Source organism: Amblyomma mixtum, chromosome 2 (assembly GCF_055824585.1).
Source record: "Amblyomma mixtum isolate Tamu chromosome 2, ASM5582458v1, whole genome shotgun sequence".
Taxonomy (NCBI): Eukaryota; Metazoa; Arthropoda; class Arachnida; order Ixodida; family Ixodidae; genus Amblyomma; species Amblyomma mixtum.
The window spans coordinates 247,276,117-247,295,928 of record NC_143013.1 but is presented as its reverse complement, the minus strand read 5'-3'; the positions used below and the strand labels follow the sequence as shown (position 1 = coordinate 247,295,928).

General features: G+C 44.9%; 1 protein-coding gene across 1 annotated transcript in view; it reads right to left on the bottom strand.

Moving 5' to 3' along the window:
* Nucleotides 1–2,379: 2,379 nt before the first annotated feature.
* LOC149363345 (uncharacterized) overlaps nucleotides 2,380–19,812 on the bottom strand; it is a 41,348-nt gene continuing 23,915 nt past the window's right edge. The window contains exons 4-6 of the mRNA XM_089568469.1: nucleotides 16,705–16,763; nucleotides 6,083–6,782; nucleotides 2,380–2,393 (exon numbers count right to left, since the gene is read on the bottom strand). Of these exons, the coding sequence (XP_089424595.1) occupies nucleotides 2,380–2,393; nucleotides 6,083–6,782; nucleotides 16,705–16,763 (773 nt within the window). The remainder of the gene's footprint in view (nucleotides 2,394–6,082; nucleotides 6,783–16,704; nucleotides 16,764–19,812) is intronic.

Below are 19,812 nucleotides of genomic sequence, written 5' to 3'. Positions count from 1 at the left end.
ACCGGTACTCACCTATGGGGCAGAAACGTGGAGGCTAACAAAGAGGGTTCAGCTTAAGTTAAGAACAACGCAGCGAGCTATGGAATGGAAAATGATAGGTGTAACGTTAAGAGATCGGAAGAGGGCGGAGTGGGTGAGGGAACAAACGCGGGTTAAAGACATCCTAGTTGAAATCAAGAGGAAGAAGTGGGCTTGGGCAGGGCATGTAGTGCGAAGGCAAGATAACCGCTGGTCCTTAAGGGTAACGGAGTGGATTCCAAGAGAAAGCAAAAGTAGCAGGGGACGGCAGAAAGTTAGGTGGGCGGATGAGATTAAGAAGTTTGCGGGGATACAGTGGCGGCAACTAGCAAAGGACAGGGTTAATTGGAGAGACATGGGAGAGGCCTTTGCCCTGCAGTGGGTGTAGTCAGGCTGATGATGATATGGATCTCCAATTAGAATTTATCTCTTATAGGGCGAAAATACTACTTCAGTAGCTCCAACAAGCTTAATATGTTTTTCTGCAGCTTGACCCATATTGCGCTGCTCATTGCACAACGCCGTCTTTATTATCTACCACGTGCAGCGCAAACAAACAAGATCAGCAAAGCACGGATTGATGGAAAGCTAGCCAGTTCCGTTAAACAAATGGAAGGAAAAGTTGCGCCGACTACGCCGTATTTATGGACAACAAGGAAGAAGACGGCGTTAACGTGAGTCTACAGATCCTACGAGCCAGGCGAAACGCATTGAAGAACTTACGTATTAGGGACGGATGCCTCAGGGTAGGTCAGTGGCCAAAACAACCGGACAGAGCCTTGAGGAACAGCGAAATAGAAAACGGACAAGACAAGAGTTACTGCGTGAACAGAACCACCAGCGTCCCATCACGGAGCTGAACGAACGTCACGTAAACTCTGAAATGCGGCTGGCTGTTGGCGCTTCTGCTAGCGCAAACTGTCAGAAAGAGTTCGCGCAAAATTCCTTCAGCTATTCTTGCCACTAATATTCGCGCTTTGAGCTATGTCGTGGCAGAAACACGGCACTAGAGGTATAGGCGTTTGCGGTCGCAAACATGCTGCAGAAACGTGGCACTGGAGCAATAGGCCGGAGGCACAGCGTGGGCAAAGTTGCACTAGGCGATGAAAAATTTTAAGACACGTATAGCTGGCACGCTGTGTCTGTGGGTACCTCAACTGCGCTTTCAGGTGCATGGCTGTGGTGTTGAAATGCGGAAAACTGTGCTTTTGCTACAATATTTCGTGCTCAGCAATGTTAAACCAGCAGCGATAATTTAGCGTGAGAGGTGGTCACGGCAGCGCTCAACATTCCCTCAGCAATGCCAACTAGTCGACGCGAGACGGCTACTACTGGTGTGATCATTTCTGTAGACATGCATTACTAGAGGTAAGTCAGCTTTCGGCGTTGGAAAAACGTTACTCTTTTCATGATGGAAGTGCCGGTAAACGTTCAAAGATCATCAGATATTCATCGCATAGCATTATTCGTAGAAAAAGCTCCGAAGCACATGGCAAGCAGGAACGAAATGACGGCAGATATGAAACCCCTTTAATGATACATTTGCGTTCACAGGAGGGCTGAACAATGTAACATTTTTTCTCTTGCCATTACAACTGCCGCCGAACGACACAAAACATAATCGAGCATTATTACTCAAGCCACACCGGGGACTGATCTTAGAATAAAAAATTGTGAGCGGCGATGTGAGCGATAAATAGGGTGGCTTACGGTGGCCCAGGCAGCCAATCCAGAGTGAGCAACCTAGGTGGGCAACACAGGTCACATGACCTTGTGGAGTAATCCCAGTCTACCCGCGAGATTGTGAGCAAACTAACTTCCGTGGCAGGTGGCAGATTAAATTATGTTGATCTCGAGAGGTTGCTCGTGAAGAGAAACTTGGGTAGCACAAGGTCCGCCGGTGGAAGCAACTGCCATCGCAAGGCAGTGGCGCATCGCTTAACCACTCCATCATTGCTCAATGAGTGGTATGAAGTCTCCCAAGGATATATGAATGTAAATTGAGAATGGCCATTTCCGCATATATGCACATTAACTCATTAACTCTAACCCGTCATATCCTTAAGGCGGAGCTTATGTTCCCCTCCAATTTTTCTAATCATAGCTCGCTGCTGCGTCTTACAGTGGAGTCACTTCGTTCGCCTCCACGTTTCTACCCCATAAAAATGTACCGGTAACATTCGGCACTTTTATAACTTTCTTTTGAGGGATATCGGTAAACTGCCTTTTACTGCTATGTGTATTACTCTGAGTATTTTCTCCATCTGCCCCCAGTTTGCTTCTTATATCCTCCTCTTGTAGCTGCACATGGATTACATGAACAACCCAGCATGGCGAAATCACCCCATATGTTTTGTACGCTTATTGCGACACACCTGAAGAAGCACGAGAGGAAGAGATAAGACCGTAAAACAAGTGGGTGACAACGATATCTTAGCTGAAATTAACAAGAAGTAGTGGACAAGGTCAACCTATGTAATCCGAAGAAGAGATAACTGATGATTTCCTAGCTTAATAACGTGAATTACAAGAGAAGGAAAGAGTAGAACATGTGGACAGAAAGTCAGATATGCGAAGAAAAAAGATTAGGCGCTACAACAAAATGATCAACGCCTTTAAATTTTGGTTATGCCTCAATGGATGTAAATACTATACTGAATATTTCTATAGTTTACATATTGTCACGGATTCCCCTACCGGCTTGCACGGACACTACGCTGCGCCTGAAGACGAAGAACTTGCCGAGCTTTCTTGTGCTGGCTACACTTGAATGCGGTGCAAGACCTTCGCAGCACCTCGGTTTCTCCAAGGACTCATAATAAACGAACCCCTAAATTTATAATTTTGTGTACACCATCTTTCACACGAACTTGTCATTTGCGTTATAATTCGTTTTTGTTTGCGCATTGGGCTCTTATGCAAAATGCGCTTTTTATTTTTTTTAAATCACGCATTCCTTTTAGGGGTGGCGTGAGGCCGACAAGCTGCAATGCTAACTTGTTCTCACTGCCTCAGTCATCCTTGTGATGAAAATTGAAGGCATTACATTGCTATTAACGTACCAGAATATAGTTATCAGCACTGCGTTATTTCCAGCGCAACTTAAGAACTTGTTACACAAAATAACAACAAAGTAAACAGAAATAAGCACAGAGAAAACACCACGATTCAAACCGACAACCTTTGATTCCGAAAAGAGCGCTATGACCAGGCCACCGCAGAGCCCCATTCGGTGCAGAAAATAAAACCCTAATATACGAAGCACACACATTGCTTGCGTTTACCCTTCGCAGTTCCACAATCTTTGGATTCGTAGCTGAGCACAATGACCAGGACACCGCAGCGGATCGTCTGATGCACGAGATAAAACCCATTACACGAAACACACGCGTTGCCTGTGTTTTGCGGTCGCAGTTTTATCAAACGTATGTTACGGTGAAAGCGTTTATGACTCGCCAGCGTCTCCGTCTGCTTGAACGCGTTAAGCAACTTGTGACGTCGCAAGTAGCCGTCATTCCAAGTCACGTGGTGGTGTAATAGGGGGGATTTCTCGGAGTGAGGTAACCTCATATGTCGTCAGTTGCACATAAATATAATCACTTCCTTGAAAATGTAACAACAATTTTTCTTTTTGATATGGGATCAAATTGAGGTTGTCACACGCCTGGAGATACCTTGTCGGAGTGCTGAACGCGTGCGGAAAAAACTCCACGTCGTATGGACTTCGCTGTGCGGAAGAAAGACAACGCCACCTTTGTTATTACCTCTGTCAGTGTATGTGTCCATTCTTTAATTTGAAGCCACCACGTTACTTTTCTCATTACTCGTAAACCATGGCTTTCGAAACATATTGGCCAGCCTGTATCTACCAGTTTACAATCAATACCACTGAATGACGATCGGCTACCGCGCCGGCCGGAGGAGGCACCTAATTGCAATTGGGACATCATAATACATGGTTGGGCATGTAGGGTATGCGCGTAATTGCTGGCGCTCGCTGTAGTGGCTAGCAGTTAGTGGTAATTTGAAAAGAAGAAATTTTAACTGTCGTTATAGTTGGAGTTGGTGCTGCGATTAAGGACGGAGTGCAGTACTTATGCTCCTTTAATTACACCCAAACCATCGCAATGTTACAGTAAGCAAGGGCGCTTACAGTCTGAGTGCATGCCTCGTTTTCATTTTAAAATTGCGTAGAAGCCTTGTGCCAGCTCTTAGTCACTGCGCTGCGCTATTATTTTTGGTAGCGAGGTGCTGGAAGTAGTAGGAAAATATCTCTACTTAGGGCAGGTAGTGACCGCAGATCCGGATCATGAGGGGGAAATAACTAGAAGAATAAGAATGGGGTGGAGCGCATGTGGCAGGTTCTCTCAGATCATGAATGGTAGCTTACCAATATCCCTGAAGAGAAAAGTATACAACAGCTGTATCCTACCGGTACTCACCTATGAGGCAGAAACGTGCAGACTAACAAATAGCGTTCAGCTTAAGTTAAGAACAACGCAGCGAGCTATGGAAAGAAAAATGATAGGTGTAACGTTAAGAGATCGGAAGAGGGTGGAGTCGGTGAGGGAACCAACGCGGGTTAATGACATCTTAGTTGAAATGAAGAGGAAGAAATGGGCTTGGGCAGGGCATGTAATGCGAGGCAAGATAGCCGCTGGTCCTTAAGCGTAACGGAGTGGATTCCAAGATAAAGCAAACGTAGCAGGGGACGGCAGAAAGTTAGGTAGGCGGATGAGATTAAGAAGTTTGCGGGGATACAGTGGCGGCAACTGACAAAGGACAGGGTTAATTGGAGAGATATAGGAGAGGCCTTTGCCCTGCAGTGTGTGTAGTCAGGTTGATGATGATGATGATATTTTAAAAAATCTCAGGCCACTTGTTTCGGGGCAGATTTTCATACGGTGAGAGTGGTCGACTTCGTTTATGCGTGCATAAATGGTGGATTCAATCTCATACTACCAAAGTAACCGCAACTCATGAAATATACACGGCAAGAAATAATTTTCCAGCCGATAATCTTAATACAAAAATATTCCGTGGGCTACGCGGTATCTTGATGGCCATTGGTGGCGTAGCATGTCGGCAGCCAGAGCAACCGCGTTTATTTGCTGCTGAAACAAAATGAGGGTCAGGTAGGCCTACATTGTTTTGTAAAACACTGAAGGGTCGGGAAGTAGGTAATTTGGATGGTTTACCATAAGTGGTGACACAGTCACGCGGCTCTTCGAGAGAACCGATCCAGGGGGCTGGCGAGCAGGACCTCCATCGCTTTTACTTCCCCATGCCAGGAACAGACTTAAAGGTCCGAATTTTTCTCTAGTTCCAAATAAGCCACTTTCCTCGAAACTATCAAATTACAAGAATTGAATCAGAAGCAAAGCCAACTGACAACTAACAATAAATGGGCGAATACGGACTGACTTTACAATAATAAATACGTTTATTCCCAATAAGGTATCATTCCACCGATGATGCAGAATCAGGGAAGGAATGTGGCAGTAATTTTGCTTAAGTTGACGTCCTTGAAAATTGTTTCTGTAAAAAAAACAGACAAATAAAAGTAAACATTAGCACTCAAATGAAATATATCACGAGGCCCACTGTTTATACATATATTTTTGCTAATACTCTCAGTGGACAGGGTACAACAGTTCAAAGCACCTGATAATTTGAGGTGCACACATCACTTATCTCTATACTCGTGGTTTACCTCCCATTAAGCATCGTGAAAATGAAAGCCACGCACTCAACCAGACACACGGGCTTTCATGAGTCCCTTGCTTAATGATGCATTGACTGCTACTAAAAACGTGTTATGAATAAGGGGCTCAGGTGGAGAAGCGGTGGCGCAATTTGCTTATTTCTCTAGTACTGCTTGCTTGAACGACATCTCTGAGGAAACTGATTGCTTAAGAGACATAAGTAGCCAGTAACGATACAATTTCTGACAACAGGTTGTCTTCCATGTGGCGCACCTGAGCTGCAACGTCTGCTAACAGCGACTACAGTCTATATATATCATACCGACACATAACAACAAGGAAAAAACCTTTGTACTCACACTTCTTGCGGAGGAGAGCGCCGTAGTGGAATGGAGTGCCGAGACCATAGCCGTAGTTCAGGCCGTAGCCGAGGAGACCGTGACCGAATCCGTAGTGACCAGCACCGTAGCCGAGGGTGCCAATACCGTAGCCGTAGACGGGAGCAGCGTGGTAGGCAGCGAGAGCTGGGGCAGCGTGGGCAACGGTGGCCACAGCTGGGGCGTGGTGGACGGTGGTGGTGGCAACAGCTGGGGCAGCGTGGACGGTGGCGATAGCTGGAGCGGCAGCGTAGGTGGCGACTGGAGCGGCGTGGGCGACGGTAGCGACAGCTGGAGCAGCGGCGTAGGTGGCGACTGGAGCGGCGTGGGCGATGGTGGCAACAGCTGGAGCAGCGGCGTAGGTGGTGGCAACCCTGGTCACGGCTGGAGCAGCGGCAATGGTGGCAACTGGGGCAGCGTGGGCAACGGTGGCAACGGCTGGGGCAGCAGCGTAGGTGGCAACAGCTGGAGCGGCAGCAGCGTAGGTGGCAACTGGAGCAGCGTGGGCGACAGTGGCGATGGCTGGAGCAGCGGCGTAAGTGGTGGAAACCTTAGTCACAGCTGGAGCGGCGGCGTAGGTGGCCACAGCTGGGGCGGCAGCCAGGCCGGCGCCGAATCCGGCGGTGCCAACGAAGCCAGCGAAGGCGCTGGTGGCCAGGGCCAGGACGATGCAGGCGCGGATCTGAGAGGCAGGGTAAAAGTGGGAGAATGTTTAGGGAGTAGTCCAGAACAACTTCCCTAACACCCCCTTCTTTATTTATTTATTTATACACTTCGTTCAAACTGGGTGGCAATTAAAAATATGTGCGCTAGTCTGTAGCGAAGATTATACTTCTCCTTTCCTTAGAACCTACATATAGAAATTCACCAGAGGAGCATCATCAAGAGAATTCTTTCGAATTAGCTGCTTTGAATTAAGTAATTTTCCAAGAGCTTGTTTGACAGGAAGAACAACGGAAGCTTTTTTTAACGTTCACTCTGGCACGATTATGTTTCGATACTACTCGAGGGTGGTATTTTTGCCTTGATGGCGGCTACTAAAACAATGAAAGGTACCTAGGTGTTTTAATGGTTCCACATTTTTATATAGTGCTGCGCCTCCTAAATACAACAAAACTCGTGCAGTGCACTGGAGTTGTGTTCGCTATGGTTCACAGTCAGAAGTATTCTTCATAAAAACAGAGCAAGAGTGATAACAAAACGATTAGTTTCTAAGTGGTGCACATTCCGCTGTGAAATAAGGCGTCTTACCATGATGAATTCAGAGCTGCTGTTGGGGCCAACTGCTGGTGTCTGTGAGGCTCCAAGCGGCTTTTATACCTGCTCAGTCAGCCTTTAATTTATGCGTCGCATGCGCCCACATAACAAAGAGCAATTGGAATGCTGCATAACCAGTAGCGTAGAGGTGAGCTGGCTTGTTCGCACATCAGACACGACGGGAAAGCTACGTTTCTCGATGGTGAATAAGGCTACGCCCATTGGCCACGTCTAGATAAATTAGACGTGCTTCTGGTGGCCCAGTTATCAGTTGTCTGCGCAGTTCTGTAGAGACGGGTTTTTGTTACACGAATGACGGCTTGGTACCCATATTATCTTCTATTCTAGACAGGCCTGAGGGAATAAAAAAAAATGAACTCGAGCCGAGCACGAACTTCAAAACGATTAGGCATTGCACTAGTCTCCTACTCAACTCTGATTTCAATTACTTTACTGTTCCGTACTAGTTATTTCTGTACATGCCTTGAATTTTATTACCCTCGACTATGGCACCGAATGCAAGATTTCTAAACGATAGAATTCGATGTGTCCTCATCATCGAAAAGCTCTATTAGGGTAATGAAATTCTCGTAACCTCTACAAAGAAGGTCGCGACGTGAGTACCGAATCCCTATAACATTATTCTTGCCTTTACGTTGCTACTTTGACGTTTATACAATGACTGGTACCCAATGCAAATTTTTCAATCAAGTTTTCATTCGTCAGGCTAAATGCAAAGAGGTTTCACACCTCTTTGTATTTGAATAAATCACACCTCAGGATTTATTCGCTGTTACACTTTACCTCCGTTCAATGGCGTGCAGCTTCTGGGCTTCACCTAGTTGTCGCAGGCAATTGCAGTCGCGGCGATGCTCGCAAAGATTTCTTTCCGAGTACTTCTTCGCAAGTCCCGCTTTCTGTGCCAGGAGAGCAATCTACTGAGTTACGGGAAGCAATCAAGTCATCAGCAACGAGCTGCGTGCTGCTGGCATTATTGAAGCGCAGGGCTTCGAGCTGCGCTAAATAGCAGAAAGTCCAACTACAACAAGGACTTTAAAATGTACAGCTATCGGATGTATCACATGCTTTGTAGAAACGCAGGATGGCAAAAAGCCTAACCCTCTTTCTTGAGACTGCGTACAGCACTGTATGAGGCTTGTCTTGAACTGCAGCTAGGAGCGTGTCAAGGCGTTTTGCTGTAGGCGGTAGCGCCTTTTCCTTGAGCAGGCGTATATGCTGGAGTCTTACTGTAATGTTGTTAATTGCAGGTCACTTGGGACAGCTTCTGTAAAGAAGTAATAAATTGTAAAGGTTGCAGCGTTCCTGGACTTCCTACCTCGCATCTTGAGAATCAGGTCCAGGTCGGGACATATCCTCCTTGTTCATCGGACGAGATTTATGCACTACTGGCTTGGGATCCTAATGTATCATTAATGATTCTGTCATGGCCTCGCATATTGAGAGTGAGTTCACGATAAAGACATATTCTCCTTGTTCATACGACGTGTTCTATGTGCTACACCTGTTACGAACGTGCCCAATATCATCTTCCATGCGCCCACGTTTGCTCCTCTGAGGACAGCCTAGGGTAGAAACGTGCGTCTACACGAAATGGACACATGACAATAAGTATATCGTCTAATTTTCTGGGTTTCTGAGTGAAGTTGGTGTGCCGTTATTTAAATAAATTTCCGTCTTGCATTCGCGCCGGTCTTCGTAAGCATATGGCTAACGGCAGAGCTTGGTAAATGAAATTTAAACGGTGGGCCAGCTTTTGCTTCAAATTTCAGTTCATTTCCAGGACTTAACGTAAGTACTTAACCTCTGCTGACACAGATTACGGGAGCGGCTGAGGAAGACAAAAAAATAAAATACAACACGCGATGCGTTTTTGAACAACTGCGTGCAGCCAGGCAACGAGCTATTCTGGTCAGGCATCTTGAATGATCCTGAAAGCAGTGCGGACCTTGTATTTTATTGCGTAAGTTATACCGATGTGAACGATACTGTAGTTCTGCTGGCGTTCAAAAGGTCGCGCAAGTTAGTTGGCAATGAAGTATAGACGCTACGACGAATGCGTGACCTAGAGAGGAAAAATGATATCCAAAGAGACGACGAAGTGCAGAAAAGACGACGAAGTGCAGTAGGAGTTAAACGAGACGAGCGCTTTATATAGCGCTCAACCCTTTTATTTCCAGAAGCAATCAAATGTCGAGCTCAGTAATTCACTTTGAAGTTTCATATAGCTCCATCCATTATATAAATAAAAAGGAGTGTGTGACATTTTTTTATATCAACTCTGGGCAATTCTAAAAGCTTTATTCGCATACGGTGTTTCAGCAGTCACTGGAAGAAGAATGGTGCGATTGGTTTACTGTACAGGAATTTATACAGAGTTGCAATTACGGGGTATTACTTGTGCCAGTTTCCAAGCTCGTGTTCTCCAACGCGTGGTTGCACGTTCCTGAATGAATACTCAGATTGGTATGTTAGGAGGCTTGTACCTTTCACTACTGCTACACCTCTCTGCCCTAGTACAGCTGTTAAGTTGGGACTTTTGCGCTAATTGGAATTTTACTGCCTTCTCGTGCAATTCTGTCCAACATTACCCACTTTGTGGGAATTATTCCACATTTCATCCACGCATCTCCATCGACGCTTTTTTGCTGCATACGCCCTAGTGCGCCGATGCAGGACTTAGAGCTACCGATTTGCTTCGCCTTTGATACTTTTTTCCTCCGAATAATAACGCAATTGTATGCATAATTAAATGTGTGCGTAGGTTCATAGACCACAAATAGCCGGCTTTATTCCAGCTGGCGCCCTTAACCGTGGTGCACGGAAGACAAATGGGAGACGCTTCCTGAATGCTTATGCGACGAGGCTTTTCTTTTCGATGTAGGTTGCGTCAATGATGCTAGCCGGGCTCGAACAAATTAATCAGGCATTCAGCCTTAACCAAAAGTCAGGCTATGCTTTTTCACTGCAAGAAAATGAAGTAATCAAAAAGCGATCTGCAAAAACATTTCAACTGCGGTGCTGGCTAAACTGATGTTTCGAATTCCTTATAACTTTGGGAATAGCGCCCCCTAAATTTATTGAAAGAAAAGGTTTCGAAACTCTTGAACCGATTACAGCTTGCAAACAACTTTTCTCGCCGAAAATAGGTGTGTTTATCTTGAAGCATTACGAGGCTTCCATTTCTTCATTCTCTGAGATGGGGACTGTAATCGTGCATTAAAATGCCGATACATGAAAACTTCCCTTGTGTTAACTATGGTCATCATCACCAGCCCAGCTACTTCCAGTTAATGATAAATCTTGTCCCGCTCAGCAAGCTTGATGGGTGTGGCGCTAGTCATCATACCACATACGATTCAGTTCTGCAATGGCTGCTTGGCATCGTATAATCGCAACGTGGTAAGTTGTCATTTATTGCGTTCTGTCATGTTCCCCTTCAGTTTAAGGAATTTAAAGTGAATGCTTGGATAATTTCTTGCTCCTTCTGGCATTTTCATCTAATTGTTGGTTATTTGGCTTATTGTCTTCCCGTACTGTGTTTACTCCACATTCTATGTTAAGAAGGACAAGAAACGAAACGAGGCCTCGAGTTTTATTTCTCCTTCGGTTTAAGGAATTTAAACTGAATGCTTGATAATTGTTTGAACCTTGGGCATTTACATCTAATTGTTGATTATTTAGCATAAATTCTTCCCTTGTTATGTTTACTCCACATGCAATATTTAAGAAGAACAGGAAACCAGACGAGGCCGCTTGTTTTACTTCGGAGATTAATCGGAAACGTCCACACCAAAGGTGAAATGTCTCCAGTGGGCCCACTAATCGTATAAAAGGTTGTTGAAGCAACTACCACATATAGGATGTGAAAACAAGCTGGTTTCATTCCTAATTCAGTGTGTTGCAACCTCAAGTGGTCCGAAATCAGAATTGGCCAAAACTCTCTAGCAGGAATGCCAGTGGTGCTCAGAACATGGCCACAATTCTTATGTTTATTCTAAATTGTGGCATGCGAAGACAACGCGATCCTTGCTTTTAGAAGACATTAAAATCTCGCGATTTTCAAAATTACTCCGCATCCCCCATTTGCATGCAGGCCATCACAGCGGGCAGCGACGAGTTCACTCGTAAAGCATCAGAAATTAACAAAATGGCCACCTTTATTTATATAAAAATTAAAAAAAGTACTACCTCTGATGACCGACTGCATCTGCCATGGTGGTTTAGCGGCTACAGCGCTTGGCTACTCAGTCTATGGACGCCGTATCCAGTCCCAGTTACGGTAGCCGCATTTGAATGGAGGCGAAATACGAATACGCACATGTGCAAACTGTGCGATGTCATTGCACGGCAAGAAACCCGACTTGGCGTAAAATATTCCGGAGATCTGCAATATAGCCTGTTGCATCTCATGAGCAGGTTTGGTAACCCCCACCCACTATAGCATGTGTAGCAATCGTCGGTTCAAAGATGAGTCGGCACGTTAAAGTGGTCATGCCACCACCATTTTCCAGACGCGAGCTGTTAATTGCATGTTTTTGGCTATGCATCTAGGAACGACCGGTAAAATTTGAACCGATTTGCAGCAGCGAGACAATTCTTAGTAACAACATGAACTGGTGGGCGAGTTGGTCTGACATATCTTAGTGAAGCAGCGCAACGGCACATGGCCAAGGGAAGAAGAGGCCTTGTTAAGTTTGGTTAAGTAAGCGCTGTGTTTGTCCTCTTCTTCCCTTGGCCTTGTGCCGTTGCGCTGCTTCACTAAGAATTGTTAGTAAATTTTTAAGTGTTCTCCTGAACCGTATGACAGTCAAGGAGCACTGGCGCGCTCGCAGTCCATGACGACATAAGCCAACTGTGAGGCGGTTACTCGCGACTGAACGACTGAGCGGGCCTTTGTTCCCGTGGCGCGAGGAGGGGTTGTTCGTTTTTCAGGATATGTGCGCGGAGCGGTGAAGGGGGAGGCGATACGGGGTCGCAGTACTGCTGAGGAGCCCACGCCTTTTCTGTCCAGCTTCGGCTGCATTGCCAAAAAAGCTGGCCCCGAATATAGTGTTAGCCCGATTTCGGTGGCTCGCCGCGAGCCGCGATTCATAAAGTCAGCATACCGCATTGCCAGAAAGCGTGACACTTACACATATTCTTCATTCAGATAAGTAACAACTGGAATAACTTACCTACAGCCTGCACGTCCATAACAGACCCAAATCATATCAAAACGTGATTTCTAACATAATACAATACTGTTTACCTCCTGTTGCTTTGCGTTTATGAGTTCTTTGATGTTTTTGTTTTCTTGATTTCTCGTTGTAATATGAGCATTGTGTTCTTGTGATTGTTTTATAGCGCTGTAGTTTTTGCTACCGCATTCTGAAATGTATGTGCACATATAAGTAAAGGGTAAGAATAAATATATAAAATATGTTCCAGCCGGGCAAGAGTTGGCCCGCTCTCCTCCGCACCGGCAGTGCGTGAGCTCATCCAGATTTACACCAGGCGATGGCGCTGTCGGATTCAGACGGCACTCAGGCGGGTTCAGTATGGTCGCTACCAGTCAGGGACTGCCAAACAGCCTCTTACCGTGGGCGCGCAATTAGCCAAAATGAGTAATTTGACATTACTTAGTAATTAGTGCCTAATTATGTGTGACATCATCCAGTGGTGACGTCACCAGGGCCACAGAGGCAAAGTTTTGCGGAAAACGCTTTCGCCTCTACGCACTTTAGACAGTCAAAGTGCCCCCTGAGATGCCGCCGCCGCTGCGATTTCCGCGCCGTTCCTTCCGCAATTCTACTGGGGATGGCCATTGGTCAAACCACAGCCAATTTTGTTTTGTTTTGAGCGAATCCTCATCTCACGCGTTCTGTGCACGCAAGTAAAAATGTGCGTAAACAAACTCGTGTATACAATAACTGCGAGATGAGAGAAGCGACGGGAGTGGTGTCTCCGCGTTTCTTTCTCTCTTTCTTCCTTTCTTCCTTTCTCTCCTTCCTTCTTTCTTTCCTTCTTTCTTTCTTCCTTTCTTTCTTTCTTTCTTTCCTTCTTTCTGTCCTTCTTTCTGTCTTTCTTTGTTTCTATCTTCCTTTTTTTCTTCCTTTCTTCCTTTCTTACTTTCTTTCTTTCCTTTTTCTTTCTTTCTCTGTTTCTTTTTTCGTCCTTTATTTCCTTCTTTCTTTCCTTCCTTCTTTCTTTCTTTCTTCCCTTCTTCCTCTCTTTCTTTTATTGTTTCTTTCCTCTTTTCTCATTTTCATTTTTCCTTTCTTTCTTTCTTTCTTTCTTTCTTTCTTTCTTCCTTTCTTTCTTTCCCTTTGTCTTTTTTTCTCTCTTCCTTTTTTTTCTATACCGCTTTCTTCCCTTCTTGTTTCCTTTCTTACTTCTTTTCTTCCTCTCGTTCTTTCTTTGCTTCTTTCTGCCTTCCTTCTTTCTTTTCTTTTTCTTTCTTTCCTTCTTTTCCTTCTCTCTTCCTTTCTTTCTTTCATCCTTACTTTCTTTCCTTCTTCACTTTTTTCTCTCTTTCTTGCCTTCTTCCTTTCTTTACCCTTTCCTGTCCTCTTTCTTCTCATAGCTTGTCTGACAGTATCAGTGACATCATAGGAGATGTTTGTCGTGATGTCATCGTTTCGTAAAAAACCAGTTTTGGTTTAGATTTCCTTGTTTTTTGTCTTTTTAATACTTTACCTGCTATGAAAAAAAGACGTTTTTTTTACCACAGCAAGGCAACGCTTTGTGTTTATGTATATTTGTCGACTTCTTCTACTACAGCTACAGCGAAAGCTGAAGGCTACAATGGCTGCCAATGAATGTGATGTGATTAATAACTGAAAGTGTTCAAAAAAGCAACCAGAGCTTGCATTTGAGGCTTAGGCGAACTGCACAAATTTTGCTTCGCAAGCAGATGAAGGTTGCTCTTTTCACATACGACCGATTAATTTTCGAAAACTCGCACAGCTTATTCAGAACTTCTGTACTACAACAAACGTTGTAAAAGAACGCGGTCCACTAAGGCTCCGACTACAAAGGTCATCTAGTCCACACAGTGTACAGTGTCGATACTTTGCCGTCTTTAGCTTGAAAAGGTGGCAGGTTTATAGGGGATATTCAAAATTCCGCAAGTGCGCTTTCTCACACAAGTGTGTTGCCAAAAACAAAATGGCCGACTTCTCTACAAAGAAACTACGTGGGCTACAGGACAGGCGTTAAAGGTGTGGATAGAATGTAAGAAACGTATTTTGGAGGAATCAACCAAATAACTAGTGTTTCTTGCTTTGTTTCAGCTGGAAGCGCATGATCAGCCACCTTGTTTTGGGCAACATTGTTATGCGGAAAAGCGCACTTGCGGAATTTTGAATATCCCCTATTGGTGCATTGAAAGACGCGAAGCGAAAGGAAGCGACCAGGTGTATTGTACAGAAGTCGCTGTGCATTCTACACTGCTGAGGAGGATGCGGACTGATCTTTTGTTTCGTAAAACATTTTTTTCTACTCTTCTCTAAAATGTGCACTAGCAGCTAGGCTGCAGTAACGTTCACGCTCATCCTGCATATTCATTGACAATAATGGCCGCTTGTCGTTTCATCCGCTAACACCGATCACTCAGCAGGATAATGAAACAGTCATCAAGGACAGTGCTGTGCCTCAGGTTTCATGATATCTTTTTTTTCTCCCAAAGCGAGAGAAATGAATGCAGAATTACACCCGAAGGCGGCCCGAACGACCCTGGAAAACCGGCTCCACAATAGGGAGTCCGCCTTGCTGTGCTGCAAGAAAGAAAAATGGGGGATGCCCTTTCAGGTTACTAAAGAAAGCTGTCTTCGTAATAATGTGGGCATGTCTTCTATCTTCTCGAGTTCTAGGACGCTGAACGTAATGAATATACTGGATACCCTAGAAAACCTCAAGCGCACAATAAGAAGTGCAGCCGGGAAAAAAAATGTTGCCTTATTTTTTTTTCAGTGCAAGAGGTTATTCCGTGCAGAAAAAAAATGCTATAAAATACAGAACCGCGTAAGAGGCCGGATGTTCTACATATCTCTTTGTCGTACTTGAATACTGGAGTAAGTTATTCGAATTAAAAACACAGCTGTGGTTTCACCTTCAATCTCGCAGTCGTGGCTTGTGGATTTAGTTCGGTTGGCCGCAAAGCAGGTAAACTGGCATAAAACTCCTTAGCGAATGCTTTAGTGTTTGCCGATATAAGCTGTATTGTTACCGCTGTCCTAATTAAGACAAATATGGTGACAGTAAACACAAGATCATAATCGTTCTATTCAAGTGATTTTGAAATTTTTTTTACTTTACTTGCAAAATTACTGCGCTATTTCTGCAGGTCGCGTCCATCAAGACGAAGAGCTTATGTAGTGGATGTTTTTCCAAAAGTAGATAAATAAAAATTGCAACATGCTGATTGGAGGAGCTAGGCACGGGCGCATTTCTATGTTAGTTTCATTTATATCAAGGGAAAAAACCCGGTTTTCTTAAAAGAATTTAACGGGAAAACTAAGTGTTACTAAATTGATTGGTTAGTGCACCGAAACAACAAATATGCCATTCAAGAGAGAAAAGTCTGTAATGCTGCAGTGCATGCGGCGACTTACGTAGTGGATTCAGGTAACTCTGCTTTCTCGCTAAATTCTCGGCGATGTGTAAGCATGGTTGAAACAAGAAAACAGTGCGGTGACCATTGTTGATGAGGCTTAGTTCTTCAATTGGCATTATGAATGCTAAAATAGCGAGACTGTGGCCAGATTGGAGCTGCTGCAACAGAGCAAATTCAGAACCACAACTTCGTATGGTTTTAGCGCTGCTTTGGGCTTGTTCGGTCGGCCGGACAAGCGGTTTCGTTCTTGGCCCAAACTTCAAAGCGGCTGCTTATCATGTGCAGGCTGATGGGGATCTCCAATTACAATTTGTCTGTTATAGTGGGACAACACTACTTCAGTAGCTCCAACCAGCTCACTGAGTTTGTGTGCAGCTTGACCCATCTCACGCTTCGCATTTCACAACGCTGTCTTTATTATCTGCCACGTGCGGCGCAACCAAACACGATCGGCAAAGCACGAATTGGTGAAAAGCTAGCCGGTTCCTATAAACATATCGGAGAAGATGCGCCGACTACGCCACATTTATGCACAACGAGGAAGAAGACTGCGTTACCTTGTGCCTACAGATCCTAGGAACGTGGCGAAACGCAAAGAAGAACTTGCCAATAAGCGACGGATGCCTCAGCTCGGGTTAGCGGCCCAAACACCCGGACAGCGCCTTGAGGAACAGCGAAATAGAAAACGGACAAGACAAGACTTACTGCGTGAACAGAAGCACCAACGTCTCACCACGGAGCTGAAGGAAGGTGAGGTAAACTCTGAAAAGCAGTTGGCCATTGCCGCTTCTGCTAGCGCAAAAAGAATTTGTGCAAAGTCAGTTCGGCTATCCGTGCCACTAATATCCGCGCTTTCAGCTATGTTGTGGCAGAAACACGGTACTAGAGCAACATGCGTTGGCATTGAAAACAATGCTGCAGAAATGTGGCACTGGAGCAAAAGGCCGCCGGCATAGCTTGGGTAAATGGGTATTGGGGATGAAAAATTTTAAGACACGCATAACTGGCTCCCTGTGTCAGTGGACAGCTCAACTGCGCTTACAGGCAAGTGGCAGTGGCACCAAACTGCATAAAATTAGGCTTTCACTACAGTGTATCGTGCTCAGCAATGCCAAACCGGCAGTGATTTTTTTTCACACTGTCCATACAGTTGGCCAGGTTAAAGAAATAACCCTTTTCATCGGGGTATCCGAGACTGAGAGGAAGGGGGCGGTTAGGCGGCGGCTGGCCCGAAGATGCTGTGCGACCTTTCTCCTGTGGAGAGATGTGGTCGCGACAGCAATCACCATTCCCGCAGCATTGAAAACTATTGGACTAGAGGTAAACCAGCCTTCCATGTTAAAAAAATATGCCCCTTTTCATTTTATAAGTTCTGGTAAACGTTCAAAGCTGCTTCAACCTTTATCGCATAACGTTGTTCAAAACTCCGAAGCAGATGCATAGGAACGAAATGGGGGCAAATGTGAAACGTCTGTAGCGACACCTTTGCGTCCACAGGAGGGCTCAACAATGTAACATTAACAAAACAAAACATAATTGACCATCATTAATCATGCCACACCGAACACTAATCTTAGCATAATAGAATGTGAGCAGCGATTTGAGCGATAAATAGAGTGGCTTACGGTGGCCCAGGCAGCCATCCAAGGGGAAGCAACCTTGGTGGGCAACGTAGGTCACGTGACCTTGTGAGATCATCGCAGTCTACCCCCACAGAAATAGTAGCTTGGGTCGAACAAGACCCACTGGTGGCAGCACCTGCCATCGCAAGGCAGTGGCGCATCCCTCACCCGCTCCATCATAGCTCAATGAGTGGATTGAGGTGTCTCAGGGAGATGTGAGTGCAATGTTGAGAGTGGCCAATTTCCCAGTATATGCACATTAACTCATTAGCGCTAACATGTCGTACCCTTAAGGCGGAGCTTAATTGTGCCCTCCAGTTTTTCTTTCCATAGTTCCCTGCGCTGCCCTAAAGTGGAACACTTCTGGTTAGCCTCCATGTTTCTGCCCCATAGGAAAGTACCGGTAAGAATCAGCTGTTATATACCTTTCTTTTGACAAATATTGGTAAAGTGCCATTTATTCCTATGTCTATTGCCCTGAGTATTCTCGCCATCTGCCCGCAGTCTGCTTCTTATATCCTCCTCTTGTAGCTGCACTTAGATAACATGAACAAGCTATCCTGGCTAAAACGTCACGTATGTTTTGTATGCTTATTGCGACACACGTGAAGAGGCAGGAGAGGAAAAGATTAGGCCGTAAAACAAGTGTGTAATAGTGATATCTTAGCTCAAATTAACGAGAAGCAGTGGACAAGGTCGACCTTTGTAATCCGAAGAAGAGATAACCGATTTCTTAGCTTAATAATGTGGATTCCAAGAGAAGGAAAGAGTAGCACCTGTCGGCAGAAAGTCAGATATGCGAAAAAAAATGTTTAGGCGCTACAATAAAAAGATTAGCGCATTTAAAGTTCAGCTATGCCTGAGTGGATGTATATACTATTGTGAATATTGTTATAGTTTACCTACTGTCACGGACTCCGCTACCGGCTTCTGCGGAGACAACGCTGCACCTGAAGACGAAGAACTTGCCCAGCTCTCTTGTGCTGGCTACACTTGAATACGCTACAAGATCCTTCGCAGCAGCTCGGTCTCTTCAAGGACTCATAATAAACGAACCCCTACACTAACAAATTTTGTGTACACCATCTTTCACACGAACTTGCCATTTTTGTTATAATTCGTTTTTGTTTGTGCATTGGGCTCTTTTCCACAATGCGCTTTTGATTTTTTTGAACCACGCATTTCTCTTCAAGCTGGTGAGATGCCGTCAAGATGTAACGCTAACTTGTTATCACTGACTCAACCATTCTTGTGATGAAAAATGAAGGCATTATATTGCTATTAACGTTAGGGGAATATGGTTATTGCCACGACATTATTTTCAGCGTAACCAAAGAACATATTACACATAACAACAACAAAGTAAACAAAAATAAACACATACCAATTGCCAGGATTGAATTGTATTTGTCTATGTGAGCGTGTCAATCATCTTGTGACGTCGCAAGTCGCCGTCATGCTAAGTCGCGTGATGACGTAATAGGAAGGATTTGTTGGAGTGAGGTAACCTCATATGTCGTGAGTTGCACATCACATAACACTTCCTTGACAATGTAACAGCAATACTTCTTGTTGATATGAGATGAAGTTGAGGTTGTGACACGCTTGGAGATACTTTGCCGGAGTGCTGATCGCGTAGGGAAAGAATTCCACGTCGTATAGACTTCGCTGTGCGGAGAAAAAGCAGCGCCTGCTTTGTTACCTGCCAGTGTATGTGTCCTGTCTTTAACTTGAGGCTACCATGTTACTTTTATTATTACTCGTAAACCATAGCTTCCGAAACACATTGGCCACACTGTATCTACCAGTTTACAATCCATATCATAGAGTGGAGATCGGCTACCGCGTCGGCCGGAGGAGGCACCTAATTGCAAGTAGAACGCCATAATACATTGTTGGGCATGTAGGGCATGCGCGTAGTTGCTGGCGTTTGCTGTAGTGTCTATTATTTTCAGGTCATTTCAGTCCTACATAAACCATTGCAATGTTGCAGTAAGCAGGACCGCTTATTTTCTGAGTGCATGGCTCGTTTTCATTTTAAAATTGCGGATAAGCCTTGTATCAACTGTTAGTGACTGAGCTGCACTTTGAGAAATCTCACGCATCTTGTTTCGGGGCAGATCCTCATTACGATGAGAGTGGATGACTTAGTTTATACGCGCATAAAGCGTCTATTCAAACTTACACTACCAAAGTAACCACAGCTCATGAAATATGCA